Source organism: Peromyscus maniculatus, chromosome 1, assembly GCF_049852395.1.
Source record: "Peromyscus maniculatus bairdii isolate BWxNUB_F1_BW_parent chromosome 1, HU_Pman_BW_mat_3.1, whole genome shotgun sequence".
NCBI classification, from domain to species: domain Eukaryota; kingdom Metazoa; phylum Chordata; class Mammalia; order Rodentia; family Cricetidae; genus Peromyscus; species Peromyscus maniculatus.
Genome location: NC_134852.1, coordinates 6444146 through 6460095, shown reverse-complemented (window position 1 = coordinate 6460095; position 15950 = coordinate 6444146). Strand labels below are relative to the sequence as shown.

The following is a 15950-nucleotide window of genomic DNA, read 5'->3' as shown; positions in this document are numbered from 1 at the left end:
CTCCTTGCCTGGCCTTGTGATTTCTAACTGGCAATTTCCATACTCTCCTGACTTCCTCATTTCTGGCACAGGAAGCCCCGCCTACTCCCTCTTCTTCTTCCACACTTCCTGCCTCTGTTTCTTTTCCCTGTGTTACTTTACTATCTGGGCCACAGTTCCTGATATCACACTGCAGATAATGTCTCAATGCCCTCAGCACTAATGCTCAGGGGATCAAATAATCTAACTGCTCTCTAAGGTATAAGAATATCACTTGCTGACTTTCAAACTGAAGATGGTATTAATCTATATCCACCCCTCCTTGGGTACAGTGAGGCAGTTCTCTGTCTTTCAGGGTTAGTGTGAGAATCAACTAGTTCAGTGGCATGGTTGGATCCATATATAGATTCTAATTTCTGAGCATATGAATCAGGGTGGGAGAGTGCAATGGTTAGTTTTTTCATCTTGAGGTAGACTAAAGTCACCTGTGAAATAGGGAACCTCACCTGAGGATGTGGTTTGATTAGATTACACTTTAGTCATGTCTGTTGGCCCTTCCTGATTAATGAGTCTAAGAGACATCAGAACCTGATGCTACCCTCTCAGAGGACAACACATGGAAGCAAAGTTTGAGACTCCTGACATGATCACTTGCATCTGATGCCAGAATGTATTTTGCTGACTTAGGAATAGGAGGACGGTCTATAATTTCACGGATAATGGGCATCTTTGCTGTATCCAACCAGCCCTTTCTCTTCTGGTTCACTTTGGTGTTGCTCATTCCTTCCCCGACAGCTTCATGTAGAAGTGTCTGAATTATTAGGGAATATTGGTAATGGTTGAAGAAAGGACAACCACTTCTTCCCTGAGGCAGAGACAATAGATTCTGCTCATGCTTCCATTAGCAACCTGTTCCCCTCACCACCTTGTATAACTTCCTGTAAACTAGTGCTGTGTACAGAGTAGAAAGGACCTTAGAGCATCTAGACTAGTTGGTGTCATGTAGTATGCCAGTTCCTTGTACATCTCCCATTGACCTCCAATGTAGTAACTTTCAGAGTATCAATTTCTAGATTTATTTTAGGCATCATGTTTCTGGACCAGGACATATCTCCTCCCTCCATGGGCCTCCAAGATTCAGATGAAAGTCTGACAGGTCCAGGTAACATTTTCCATGAGGACAGAGTGAGGTGGTGTATTGATGGGGTGGACAAGTGTAGTCTCCTAGGGCCTGCTTAGCTCCTAGTTCTGGTGGCTCATTTTTTTAAACTCAGACTTCTGAAGCAGAGGAAGGTGGATATCTGTAAGATTAAGAAAAACTAGGTCTTCATAGTGAGTTCCAGGACAGCTAGGACTCTGCAGAGTGACCTTGTCTTGAAAAAAAAAAAACCAATAACACAACCAAAACTAAACAAAAGGATCTACTTATATATAGAGAGAAATTGAGTATAGGCTACCTAATTAACTGGACACTCAGGTCTAGAGAATGGAACTTGTAACCTAATCCATGCTGTAAAGACAGCATCACCTAATTGTAAATCAAGAAAAAGAAATTAGAAGAAACAAATTATAGGCTAAAACCTCCCATGAACACAACTACAAAATCTACAAAAATATCATTCCTGCAACCTGTAGAGACAGTCCTGAAGAGCAAGTAATCTATGGCATCGTATTCATGAGACTTTGCTTAGTATTCTATAATGTTAAAAATGTGAAAATCATTTACTGAATGTGAGTTCTTTAGATGATATCCTGCTGTTAGCCATGAGTATGTATTATAAAATTAAAAGAACACCTCCTGAAAAAGTAGAATTTATCCATTCATGTAAATCCCATCCAACATTGTAAAGCATATGGTATTAATTAACAGGGTTAAAATTAAAAGCATATATAATGGAGGCAGTTTTTGATGAAGAGTTAGTATTTGTCAGTGTCCCACAGCCATTTATCATGAACAGTCACAGGACATTAGTAACAGAGACCCTTCAGAGTCATACTAATTAATGTATCAAAGTACCAATGTCAGTATCATACTGAATTGTGAAAAAGTGCCCAGCCTGCAGGGCTTCAACGGGTTCTCGAGCACCCTAAGGAGGGAATGTAGGGACAGGAGATACAAAGGAAAGACACCAAGTCTGGATTCTGATCAAGGTGCCACTTTATTTTTCTTCCACAAAGGTTTATATAGCTCCACAGGGTGAGGGGAGCAAGAAGCTGTCATCTGCATAAGGTGGCACAGGCTAACAGGATGTTTGTATAGGATGTTTACAGGGTGAGAGGGTCAAGGGCTCTGACTCAATGTCCTGTTGCTAGGCAACCTGACTGTAAGACGATCTAGTTCCCTGTCTTATTGGGGGTCTGTATTTTTCCACTAACTAGAGATTCTGTCCTTGTCCCTGACAAAAAAGTAGAAAATTTTCATTAAGTCTTGAAGTTAAGAGTCACCTCTTTTCACACATTTTCAGATTAGTACTTGAAGACTTACCTAATACAGAAACAGAAGTATAGGATAAAAGAGAGGGAAATAAATACCACTGTCATTGTGTAAACATCACATGATTGTCTATGTAGAAATTATGAATCATTGTATGATAGGTCTTTCTAGCAAGGTGAATCTGGGATGACTGATCTGCAAGCCAATTGCTTTTTCATATATGAAAAATAGGCATTGGAAAATGAAATGAAAGACACACCAATTTCATTCTGGATTCACCACCCTCACACCTGTCATGTGACTTTGCTCTTGTGAAAGTTTCTCTGATGGGGTTATTTACAGTGGTTAACAATTGCTACAAATCAGAAATTTGTGTTAAGAAAACACTGTCAAAGTCCTGCCCACACTGTCTTGTGGGACAGTCCATATTCCACCAGTGTGTTAACACTGGCTTTATATTTCAAGAGAAACCCCATGAAGAACATGTGTTGAAGACTGAAAGGATGGAGGGTCACAAGGAGAGTTTTGAGACATCATAGGCAGAGTGACTTTGAATTCTGGGCTCTGACTTTCCTTGTTTTTTTTGTTATTGGGGTACATTCTTTATTTCTAGTTCAATAGAGAGATGTTTCTGCCAGAGAGAATGTGACAATTTATTAAAATGGAAAATGACACATGGGGAGGGGGGGAAATGTACAGAAATGAAGACCAAAGCCAGGCAGATGGGACAGGATATTCCCACAGTATATAGATCATTAAAGGAGTTGGTTCATTCAGCAAACATCCACAGTAGGTGTAGGGATGTAAACTCATTTGCTGAGGAAGGATCTCATCACACCCAAGGTTATCTCTGCACCTAAATCACATTTGCTCCCTGGACATTCTCTCACAAGGTCCTCAGTGTAAGAACTGGATTTTCTTACAGAATTCTTGGGATCATCACATTTAATTCCCAGACTCTGGAACCTTGAGAGATGTAGTTCTTTCTTCTCTGATTACTTCTCAGCTGCACGTTGGGCCCGCTTCTGGCTGACCCAATCCTCAAAGACCAGAATCCCAAGGACTATGAGGATCATGACAGCAAATCCCATCCTGATGAGATTCTCCACTGTGTGATCCTGGTTCTCTGAGGCTGGGGTTGTGGACAAAGAAGTTACAGAGTTTACTGATTGTCAAATGTTCTCAATATAACTATATGTTCCCAAGATAACTAAATGTCCACGCAGGTCCCCTGCCTTACTGTGACAAAACCTGGAGCCTCTGTTTCCAGTGTTATGACTTTAAATTCTCTTTGTTCAACTGTGCTGGGTTTAGGCATGTTCTGGGATGCACTGAAAATCTCAACTGATTCTGAGAACAGAAGAAGAGAAATAGGATGTGTGCATGCTTAAGAGATGTGAGTGTGAACTGGAGACATAGTTCAGAGGTTAAGAGCACTTACTGCTCTTCTAGAGGTCCTGAGTTCAATTCCCAGTAACCTCATGGTGGCTCACAAACATCCGTAATGAGAACTGGTGCCCTCTTCTGGCCTGCAGTCATATATATGGCATACATAATAAGTAATAAATCTAAAAAATAAATAAAGATATCTAGGTGTTTCTTCTGAATTCTACTTTCTTATTATTGTAAATACCAATAATTCTTATCCTAAAAGCTCACTAAGTCTTGGATGAATCTTTTCACTGTTATGGCTGTGTTCCCTCTCTTATTCTTTTTAAAAAAACATTAATTAATTAATTTGTTTGTTTATGTTACATCCCATCTGCAGTTCCCACCACTCTTCCCAGTCTCCTCCCAAATCCCTCTGTTCTAACCCTTGAATCCACTCCTCCATTTCTGTTTAGGAAAGGGCAGGTCTCCCATGAGTATCAACAACACATGATGTATATATAGTCAAGGTAAGACTGAGCAATTCCCCTTGTATTATGGTGGGGTAAAGTGACCAAGTATGAGGAGTAGGGTCCCCAAAGCCACTAGAAGTTTCAGAGACATTCTCTGTTCCCACTAGTTCTTATTAGATTCTTCAGGACCACTGTGAAAACCCCTTAAGAAAAGAGTAAATTCAGAGTAGAAAAATTGACAAGACATTCCAGGCACTGACCCCTGAGTCATGACACTGAGCAACCACAGGGCCATTCTGAATGTGGTATCTCTGTTTAGCTCAGAAGAGGTTATGTGGACAACATTCTCAGTTTGGGATGATTTCCTAAATGATTTTTTTCTGAGTGTTTGTTCTCTTGTCCCACGTAGACCTCCCATCTCTCCTGTGATCTGAGACTTTCCCTGATCTGTTCTGAGTACCCAGGGACCACCCAGGGCTGGTCAAGGAGAAAAGAACTTACAGTCTCTCAGAAATGAGATATGGTTTATGCTAAGACTGAGAACCTGTCTTGTTCATAAACTTTCCCAGTTGTTACTCCCCACATCAGACCAAGAAACTTCTCTATGTCCAGTTCAGGTAGGAGCTCATCCTTCTGATGTAGATTGTCCTCCATCTCTTTCCTTTCACATATCATGTGGGAAATGCAGGATAAAGGTGTGAGGCAGAGTGTTTGCAGTCCTGGCTCTCACAATAAGATGTGAAGTGTGTGTGTGTGTGTGTGTGTGTGTGTGTGTGTGTGAAGAAGAAGGAAAGAGTATATTATTGCACATCTCTGGGCTTTCACCTAATGTTTTCCCCAAAGGCATGGCTAACCCACACTAAGTATTGATTCCCAAGACTGACATATCTAAGCCTTACTTTTGTCCTCTTAACAAATAATAGTTATTGAGACAAACAGGACAGCTATATTGTGAGTAGAGAGAGGTTCAGCTCTTCCATCACTTTTGGAGACTCAAGAATCAATGGTGGATTGATGAGCACACCAAGGGCAGGAAGAAGACATTCTTAGCTGTCTCTCTTCAAAAGTACAGTCTCATATGAACCCATACAGTCTCAGTTCCTCAATTTCACCCTGAAGAGAAATGTTGTAGACTCCACAAAGCAATAGGTTTTGAATGAGAATGCTGGATTTTATTTTGCTTAATGTGATCACTGTTATGTTCAAGTTCTTATGACAACTTCTATTTGGTAGTGTTGAGCTATGGATGTGAATCTGTTTTGAACAGAAGGAAAATATAGCAGGATTTGTACTTATTCTGCCAAGGTACCTCCTCCCATAGATACACTGTGGGTCCTGACACACTGAGAGCAAGGGTCTGAGAATACTGGTAAGTGGAGGGTGATGAGCAAAGGTTGTCACTGGATTGGTTTCTGCCTAGTATCTTATATCTGTCTGTGGCCTCCCCAAGATGCTCTTTTAGACTATCTCAAACATTTCTGAGTTCCATAAGCAGGGACTGTTATGAGCATTCCTAGAAATATCCATGTTGGCCTCCACCATCATGAGGGTGAATATCCTTCCGGATGACCCTCTGCAGGATTTGGAACTCACTCCTAGCCAATAATTGTAAATGTATAATGCTGATATGTCCTTTATCTCAGAAAGGTCTGTATCCCCTCACCTTAGACAATGAGCTCCATATGGTCACTGGCACCTGACAACAGGTACAGAGATGAGTTGATTTATTCATCGCACCTGCAGGTGCCCCTGATAGTGTAGGTCACAGAACTCAAGAAGAATACTAGAACCAACCCTATGATCTAGAGGGAGGGGTCCAGAATGCCCTGGCATGGCCCTGTGCTTCACCCTTGCACATGTCACCACAGCTGTGGGACAGACCCACTGCAGAATCAGGTGCTAGAGGATTCTTTGTTCAAGAGAAGCCAAGGACAGAACTGAAAGAAACTTAACGGTGTGGGCCTCAAACTTCCATTTATAAACAGAAGAGCAGTTTTCTGGAAACAGAAGGATTTGTCCAGTTCTGCATCTCTAGAAGCAACTATATTAAGGCTATAACTAGCTACTGTCCAGCAGGGCCCCACATTCCAATAGGGTCTTTACATAGCCTCCCTGGGTCTGACTCCATGCAGCTGAGATGTTTGCTCTCAGTTCCTTTAGCAGCAGGATGAGGAGGTGAGTGTCTGGGTTTCGTGTTCTTCATGTCATCCATCTGGCCCATCCTCCAGGCTGAGCCTAAATATCTCTGGATGCCACCTTCTGTAGCACAAACTAATCCCTGGGTTTCTGAACTCTCCATTGTGATCTCTGTTCACTCCCACATGCATAAGCTGAAGTGACAGAGAAATGAGAACTTTTCTGGGCTAACAGCCAGAGGCTCCATGAGTATGCAGCATACTCCCTGCACTGAAGTGCCTGATACTCACCATCTGTTGGCATGGGCCTTGAGGGTGACAGGCTTGATACTCCAATGGATCCTAGGGATAAAAACCAAAGGAAGGATAGGAGGTAAAAATCCAGGGAACTGCCTCTGCTAACTTTTCAATACCTACCATGAAACTTCCCCATGATCCTCATGGTGTCTACCCCAAACATAGATTTCAATAAATGTGGAGTGGACATTACTTGAGAGACCGCTGCTGGCATCCACTTCTCTGGCAGGGAAAGTGACTTCTGACTAACCTTCCTCCTGTCCCCTTAATCCCACCCAAGTCAAGGGGTCTCTTAGGGTTTGAATTGTAAGTCACTCTGAGAGTTCAGGGTCACCTCACCTGAGACAATGAGCTCCACAGGGTCACTGGCATATGACAACAGGTAAGGATATGGGTCCTGAGATCCATAGCACCTGTAGGTGCCTGAGAGGTCAGAGGTCACAGCACTCACGGAGAATTCTGCCTGGAACTCCCAGATTTGAAACATTGATTTTAGTCGCTGGGGTTGTTGGGCTGCTCCCTCCTTGGACAGAATGAAAGTGTCCACTTTGTATGGTGACTGACACAGCAGGGTCACGTTGTCTCCAGAGTGTACTGTGGAGTTAGGCTTCACTGAGAGGGAAGGACTGAAGGGAAGCTGTCCTAAAGAGAAGAGGGATGATGAGAGGCTGCCTTCAATATTCTGAGATGATAACTCATCCGGGTCTGCCCTGAGCACCTGGGACTCTGTCTCTCTTCTCTGCCTGTCCCCTCTCCTGCTTGTCTATGTATCTGATTCTGCCTAAGATCCCTGTCCCTCATCCCAGCCATCAGCTCCTTAACTCCCCCATGAGAACCCATGCACAGGTTAGGTACCTGAGGGAATCTATTTATCTCCTCACCTGTGATCAGGATATCCAGGGGGTCACTGGAGGCTGACCACACAGAGGAGAGGTTGTGTGTACCATAGCATCTGTATTGACCTGTAGTAGAGCTGCTCACAGGGCCCAGTGTGAAGTTGGCCAAGAAGAAACCAGCCTGGGTCCACTGGCCCCCATGCAGGGTAAAGTCAGCTCCCCCTAACTTATACAGAGCAAATCTGTCATAGTTGATGTCAGAACCACACTGCAGGGTGAGGTTTTTCCCAGGGTCCAGGATCTGGCCTTGGTGAGTCAGCAAGGAGGGCTTCTTGGACAGACCTAGAGGGAAGGTGTCAGGCTAGTGATTGAGGAGCTGGTTTTTACCAAACACTGATCCCCTCCCTTCCTGCCCTGCACACGTCACTGCTTCTCCCCAGGAGTGGGGCTCTGGCTCAGCCACCAGGCTCTTCCTCAACCTCTTTCTACCTACAACTACCCAGTGGGACAGATTGGTCAGCTGACTCACCTGAGATGTGTATTTCCAGGGGTCCACTGGGTACTGACCACCAGTGTGGGGCATGCTTGTAGTAACCGTAGCATCTGAATGTCCCTCTGTGGTCTGGTGTTACATGATCTATAGAGAACAAGGCTTGGTACTGCATAATACTGTGTATGAACTGTGAGTTCATGGAGCTGAGGAACTTCTGGTCATCCTTGGTGAGAATGAACTTGTCATATCCCTCCCAGGAGACACACTTGAGAGTCATGTTCCCTCCTGAGGTCACCACAGGGCTGGGCAGGGCTGTCAGGCTGGATTTATTGTTGTAGATTCCTAGGAGAGAAAGAGGCAGCCTGTTTCATGGACTCACACAGCCATAGTGTTCTCCAGGACTAGGCTGAGGGAGGGGATTACTCCTGAGAACAGAGCCTGGGGCTGAGACCCTGACTGTCCCCTCACCTGTCAACACCAGTTCCAGGGTGTCACTGGGCTCTGACCAGCCACCTGAGCTGTAACAGTAACAGCGATATTGTCCCCCATGTTGCTGTGTCACAGAAGGGATGGAGAACTTGGCCTTGTTCTCAGGCTTCTCTAGGGTCTGTGTGTCCAAGGGTTTCTGGCTTCCCTCTTTATGCAGAAAACATATTTCTGCATCCAGGCTCCCCTGACACCAGATGGTCATGGGGCTTCTGTAAGTGACCACAGAGCCTGGCTCAGCCTTGATGGTGGGTTTGTGGAGGGTCCCTGCAAGGAAGAGGAAGAGAAGTTGTGTCTGCCTGAAAGTGGTAGAGAGAAAGTCACAGTTGTGGATGTCACTTTTTTATTTTTAATTTATTCTTCTCTCATACAATACGTCCTGACAGCAGCCTTCCTATATCCCCTCTCCTTGAAATCCACTGCTCCTTTGTTTTTTCCCTTTAGAAAGGAGCAGGCCTCCCAGTGATATTAACTGAGCATGGTATAACAGCACGCAACAAGACTAGTCAAACCCTCATATTAAGGCTGGACAAGGAAACCCCGTTGGAGGAAAAAGATCTCACGTGCAGACAAAAGAGTCAGAGGCATCACCCTTCCCATTGTTATGAATCTAACAGAAACTCCAAGCTAGTCAGGCAGTGTTAGTGCATGCCTTTAATCTCAGCACTCAGGAGGCAGAGGCAGGCAGATCACTGTGAGTCCAATGCCAGCTTGGTCTACAGAGTGAGTTCCAGGATAGACTGTGCTACACAGTCAAACTCTTAAAAAAATGGAACAACAACAACAAAAAAGCAAAAGCCCAAGGTAAACAAGCACAGCGTGTGTTGAGAGGGCCTAGGGCAGACCCGTGCAGGCTCCATGGTTGCTGTTCCAGTCTCTGTGAGCCCTCATGATCCCTGCTTAGTTGATTGTGTGGTCCATGTTCTCCTGATGTCCTGAGTGCTCTGGCTCCTGCAACCCTTCCTCCCTCTCTTCTGTGGGTTTCCCCGAGCTGTTGTGGATGGCACATGAGCTGATCCAGAGTAACAGAAGGGCCCATAAGGATTCATCTCTGTCCTGGACCTCCTGGGCTTTGCTGTCACTCTCTGCCTTGGATTCTGTTTCTTGTGTCCCACTCTCTACCACGCTCTGTGTCATGGGCTCAGGAGCCCTGGAATTTCACACACACCACACACCAAGACCTCCCTGAGCATCTGTATCATTTCAGCATCATTCTAGGGAAAGGCTGGGGTTCTTCACCTGAGACCAGGAGCTCCAGGGGGTCACTAGGTTCTGACCACTCCTGTGGTCTGTTCCTGTTGAAGCTGTAGCATCTGAATGTCCACCTTTGTCTGGAGGTCACAGGGCCCACAGAGAACAGGGCCTGGAACTGTCTAATATAGCGGTTATACTGTGAGTCCAACATCCAGGAGAGCTTCTGAGGTCCTTCCTTCATCATAACAAACCTGTCATATTGCTGCCCTGAGACACACCTGAGGGTGACATTCCTTCCTTCAGTCACCACAGGGCTGAGCTGGGATGACAGGCTGGGTTTACTGTAGACTCCTAGTAGAGAAACAGGAATCAGTTAAATGTATCAGGGCTCCTTATCCTCTATGGCTGTGAGGTGGAGGTAACCCTGTTAACAGACCCACCTCTTGACAGTCAAGCCTGAGGCTGGGGAGCCTATGTGTCCTCTCACCTGTCACCACCAGCTCCAGGGAGTCACTGAACTCTGACCACCATTCATTATGGATTTGATATTGACAACGATATCGTCCTGCATGTTTGTGGTCTGTTTTTGAGATTGAGAATTCAGCCTTGTCCTTAGGATTTTGTAGAAACTCTAGGGGCTTTAGGGTTTGCATTTCCTCTTTGTAGAATCTGTATGCTTTGGCTCCTGTGGTCCCCTCACAAAAGAAGGACACTGTAGTCTGCTTGTGGACCACAGAGTCTGGCTGTACTGTGAGGATAGGTTTAGGGAGGGTCCCTGCAAGGAAAAGAGCATCTAGGATTCAGGACAGCCATCAGATTGAAGCTCCCAACCCCAACCCTCCAGCCATCCCCAGGGGCAGCACACATGTGTTGTTCTCCCTCCTCACTGCCCAGGCATGGCTGCAGGAATGATGAGAAGTGAAGGTCAGGACATCTGCAGATACTCACTCACCTGCCAGCACTGGGGTCCTGAGGCCCAGAGTCAGTCCTGGAAGAGAGTTCCCTGTGAGAGGTTTGTCCCTGAAGCTTGAGCAGATCCTCCCCTCTGCAGAATCTCCTGAGACCCTGGGGCTTCCTGATGGACCAGTGCTGGGCTGTGTAGGTGAAGGTCATTCCTGGACCACAGTATCCCCTCCCCCTCTGCACATCTCACCCAGACAGAGCAGGGCTGTGAAGGTGAAGGTCATGGCATCTCCTCCTGGAGGCTGCAACTGTGCTCATGGGCAGAGCTACAGAGACTGTCTGGAGGGACAGGAGACACTGGGTGTGGCCTCTGGAGGCAGGACACTCCCTATGACATGGTTGTACTTCAGCAGTCCCACAGGAAGAGGAAGTGCCCTTCTTAGGCACCAGGTTCTGACTTCCTCAAGGCTGTGGCTAGGTCAGGTAGTAGACTCTGCAATCAATTCTTTGTTTCATCTGTCCTCATTTTTGTCTGTTCCAAGTGGAACTGACAAACTAACAGACATATCTGAATATTACACACAAGAAAAAATTTACAAAAGGGTTTGCTTTATTTCTTTTCACATTTTTTATGTGAAATACTTCTTCGTTTTCAAAATATTTGCAGGTGTCTGTGAAGGGTCTCAGTGTGTACATCTGCATGGAATAAAATTTATAATCCTCTTCCTCATAGCCTTAGGTGCTGGGTTAAAAATGTGCACCTCTATTTCTGGTTGGTTGTTCATTTTTTAAAATCTTTTTTTCAATTAAGAAATTTTTTCATTCATTTTACACACTAATCAAAAATTCTCCTCTTCCCTCCTCCCTCCCTCCCCCAGCCTTCCCCTCCCACTACACCCCCCACTCCCACCCACAAGAAGGCAAGGCCTCCCATGGAGAGACACATCTAGTAGAGGCAAGTCCAAGCCCTTCCCCCTGCCTCAAGGCTGCAAGAGGTGTCCCATTATAGGTAGTGGGCTTCACAAAGTCCACTAATGCCCAGAGATGGATTCTGATTCTACCGCCAGGGGGCCCCCCAAGCAAATCAAGCCACACAACTGTCTCGCAATGCAGAAGGCCTAGTCCAGTGCCATGCAGGCTCCACAGCCATTGATCCAACTTTCATGAGTTCCCTCTAGTTTGGTTTGGTTGTCCCTGCAGGTTTCCCCATCATGATCCTGATGCACTTCCTCATAGAATCCCTCTTTTTTCTCTCTTTGACTGGACTCCTGGAGCTCTGCCTGGTGTTTGGTCGCAGATCTCTGCATCTGTTTCCATCAGTCATTGGAGAAAAGTTCTATAACGACAGTCAGGGTATTCACCAGTCTGATCTCTTGGGCAAGCCAGTTCAGTTCGGGCACCCTCTCCACTATTGCTAAGTAGCCCAGACTGGGGTCATCCTTGGGGAATCCTGGCAGCTTCTCTAGCACCGGGTTTCTCTCTATCCCCATGATGTCTCTCTATCATGGTATCTCTTTCATTGCATTCCCTCCTCCCTCTCTGTTCCAGCTCAACCATCTCATTCTCTTGTGTTCTCATCCCCTATCCCCTACCCTCCATTGCCCACCCCTCATCTGCAGTTTACTCATGGAGATCTCCTCTATTTCCCCTTCCCAAGGCAGCCCATGCGTCCCTCTTTAGGTCTTTCCTGTTAGTTAGCTTCTCTGGAGTTGTGGGTTGTTGCCTGATTAACCTTTGCATTATATCTAGTATGAGTGGGTACATACCATGTTTGTCCTTCTGAGTCTGGGTTACCTCACTCAGGATGATATTTTCTAGTTCCACCCTTTTGCCTGCAAATTTCATGATGTCATTGTTTTTCTCTGCTGAGTAAGTACTCCATTGTGTATATGTACCACGTTTTCTTAATCCACTCTTCAGTTTAGGGGCATCTAGGTTGTTTCCAGGTTCTGGCTATTATGAATAATGCTGCTATGAACATAGTTGCACATGTGTCCTTGTGGTATGGTTGAGTATTGCTTGGGTATATGCAAAGGATAACCAGACGACAACCCACAGCTCCAGAGAAGCTAGCTAACAAGGAAGACCCAGAGAGAGATGCATGGATCACCCTGGGACAGGGAAATAGATGAGATCTCCATAAGTAAACTGGGGATGAGGGGTGGGCAATAGGGAGTAGGGGATGGGGATGAGAACATAAGGGAATGGGATGGTCAAGTTGGAACAGGGATGAAGTGGGGAAACAATGAAAGAGATACTGTGATAGAGGGAGACGTCATGGATATAAACAGAAAGCCGGTGCTAGTGAAGCTGACAGGGATCCCCAAGGATGACCCCAGCTTGAACTACTAGCAATAGTGGAGAGGGTACCTGAACTGAACTGGCTTGCCTCAGAGATCAGATCGGTGAATACCCTGACTGTCATCACAGAGTTTTTCTCCAGTGACTGATAGAAGCAAATGCAGAGATCCACAGTCAAATACCAGGCCAAGCTCCAGGAGTCCAGTCAAAGAGAGAGAAGATGGATTCTATGAGCAAGTGCATCAGGATCATGATGGGGAAACCTGCAGGGATGACCAAACCAAACTAGAGGGAACTCATGAAAGTTGGATCAATGGCTGTGGAGCCTGCATGGGACTGGACTGGGCCCTCTGTATGGCAAGACAGTTGTGTAGCTTGATCTGCTTGGGGGCCCCCCTGGCGGTAGCATCAGAATCCATCCCTAGTGCATGAGAGGGCTTTTTGGAACCCACTACCTATGGTGGGACAGCTCTTGCAGCCTTGACGCAGAGGAGGGGCTTGGACTTGCCTCTACTGGATATGCCTCTCCATGGGAGACCTTGTCTTCTTGTGGGGAGGAGTGGGGGGTAGGTTGGGAAAGGGAGGCTGGGGCAGTGGATGGAGGAAAGAGGGGGATCTTTGATTGGTGTGTAAAATGAATGGAAATTTTTTCTTAATAAAAACATAAACTTGTATTTGTTTTTTGAAATATTCATATATGCCTGCTGCCACCTTTTTCTGAGTGTAATGATGACAGATGAAGGAGACATTGGTGGGGTTGTGAAATTATTATCTGCTGATGGCTGTGTCAAAGAAGCAGCAGGTGGCAATTGACTTCAGCGGATCAGCCCAGCAGCATGCAAGGCACTGATGGGTAAATCATGGATAGACACGGCCCGCAGGGCTTCAACCCTATATGTCTCTTGCTACTACTATGCCTTTATATGTTTACCACTGCCATTTTCCCCTGGTATCCAGCATGGTGTGACTGGGTGTGGGGAGATCCCCACTGCCTTTACTGCAGTATGATCATCTCTTGGAAATACCTCATTCTACTAGGCATTTTCACCTGTGGATTATTATGAGGCTGATTTTCTCCTAAGCTGCACTGTTTAACTGGAGCGATGATTTTATATAACAATAGTGTTAGTTTAAATTGGATTTTGATGATTGAGGGTCTTTAATAAATATAGTAAGGGATTATGATAGAGATTAGCTTAGTGGGAAAACTGATATAGGTAAAAGCAAGATATGGTGAGCCCCACCCCTGATGAAGAAGTGGCTGCTGAGGATAGAAAAGAAGAACAAGGAAATGTCATACAGCTAGTTTCTTTTGAGGAGGCATATAGACTGTGAATTAGGTTAATGATTAAGGAAAACAGTTGAGTCCCAGAAGCCCAGCTACCTCAAGTTCTTTAATCTTAATGTTGAGAGATGTGTTCACAGGTTTTGGCGTGCAACACAGCTAAAACAAAGCTTTAAACAATGACTTAATGTTCAGTTTAGATGTTTGTGTTAATGTCTTTGAGGTGAAAAAAAAACTTGAAAAACAATTTAAAGCCATGCTTTTAATAGCTGAGGAAGGGCCTCGCTGAGATTAAGAAACAAGTACAATGACAGCCTGGCTAGGCTGGCTGACATACCTTTCTTGCTAAGGTAGAATGATGATTAATTCCTTGTAACCATTCCTGCCCTAACTTCCTGTTATAAAAAACTGTTGATGAATGGATATGCACCCTGAAGATTTAAAGTAGAGATGACTGATCCTTTTTCATATATAAAAGTTTAGATTTGTGATTCTTCTTATACGATTACCTTTTGAGATAAGTAATAATATGATTGCTCCTTTCTTTGTAACTACAAAATGCAGCCTGCCCATAAAAGAACTGGCTGAGAAAAGTGCCTTGCTTGCTTACACTTTGTTAATCTATAAAAAAATTGCTTGGGCATAAATGTATGTGGGTTCCTGGGAATAATTTGTTTTTCACTTGTAATGCATAAAATTCTTAATCATGTAAGGTATATGGTACACATGTTGGCTTTTACTTGTTTTACTTGTAATCATTCACTTGAAAAATAGTATGTAACCACACTGTAATTTTTATACTGCTTGGGAGATTTTGCTGGGGTATATAATCTGTGAGGGAAAAATAAAATTAGAAGGAAGGCAGCAGGGTAGAAGAACAGAACAAAAAAGGAACAGAGTAGAGCAAGTAACAGTAAAAATAATGAAATGAAGAGCTAAGCTCTGGCCCTCAGGAAAGTCCTCGTGTGTCTGTTTATCTTTCCAGTAGTTCATGTGCTCTATATCTCCTCTTCAATTTCTCTGATCTGCTGAAGGCTTGCCATTCATCAGCACCCTGGGTGAGATCCTGACATTTTGGAGATGTGTGTGTGTGTGTGTGTGTGTGTGTGTGTGTGTGTGTGTGTGTGTGTGTGTGTGTGTGTGTGTTTTCCCTTTTTACCAGCCCCACAGAGTTAAGTTTTGACTCCCTAGCTGGCTCCAGAGAATTAAGTTTTAGTCCCTCAGATACAGAAGTCAAGTTGAGTGATTAGTTTGCTTACTCTGTTTGCTCCCACTCAAACTCTGAGCTGCTGGAGGCTGGTCCTCATGACAGTGGTAGTTGTCTATGTAAAAATGAACTGCAGAGAGTGTACCACCCTAGCCTAGCCACAAAATTGGGGAAGTCACAGCTGGGTGCATGAGTTCCCCTTTCTGTGGGTTTCCTGAAGAACAGACTCAAAACGTCAAACCCTATGTTTCCTGTCCCTCCAGCTAGGCTGTAGTTCTGCCCAAAAGCACAGTTCCAGCCTCTGCAAGGAGATGACAGACTTTAACCTTCACAGTCCTGCTAGGTCCAGGTGAGATGTGAATAGTGGTGGAGGATTCTGTGATCAAGAAATGAACTTGCCCCACAGCCAAACACTGGTCCATAAGGAAACACAAGGGTCTCAGGAGTTTTTTCAGAGGGGAGGACCTCAAGCTTTAGGAACAAACCTCTCACAGAGAACTCTTTTTCATGACGACTCTGGCCCTCAGGACCCTGGTGCTGGCAGATGAGTGTGTCTAAA

The 15950-nt window shown here is 45.0% G+C and overlaps 1 protein-coding gene across 1 annotated transcript; it reads right to left on the bottom strand.

Moving 5' to 3' along the window:
• Nucleotides 1-3052: 3052 nt before the first annotated feature.
• Nucleotides 3053-10950, bottom strand: LOC121820890 (paired immunoglobulin-like receptor B). Its single transcript, XM_076568667.1, has 10 exons — nucleotides 10849-10950; nucleotides 10648-10683; nucleotides 10183-10470; nucleotides 9741-10046; nucleotides 8484-8768; nucleotides 8052-8357; nucleotides 7568-7864; nucleotides 7026-7328; nucleotides 6681-6731; nucleotides 3053-3545 (listed from the first exon to the last, which is right to left on the bottom strand). The coding sequence occupies exons 1-10, from the start codon at nucleotides 10880-10882 to the stop codon at nucleotides 3409-3411; spliced, it is 2043 nt and encodes a 680-aa protein (XP_076424782.1). The 5' UTR covers nucleotides 10883-10950; the 3' UTR covers nucleotides 3053-3408.
• Nucleotides 10951-15950: the final 5000 nt, after the last annotated feature.

Excerpts from the sequence above, each read along its gene's own strand:
- LOC121820890 (XM_076568667.1), bottom strand. The coding sequence starts at position 10,882 with ATGACCTTCACCTTCACAGCCCTGCTCTGTCTGG. Across the intron at positions 8,769-9,740 it reads CCTGGAGCTCCTGGTCTCAG|GGACCCTCCACAAACCCACC; the intron begins GTGAAGAACCCC and ends TCTTCCTTGCAG. Across the intron at positions 6,732-7,025 it reads TGTGGAGCTCATTGTCTCAG|GATCCATTGGAGTATCAAGC; the intron begins GTGAGGTGACCC and ends TTTTATCCCTAG.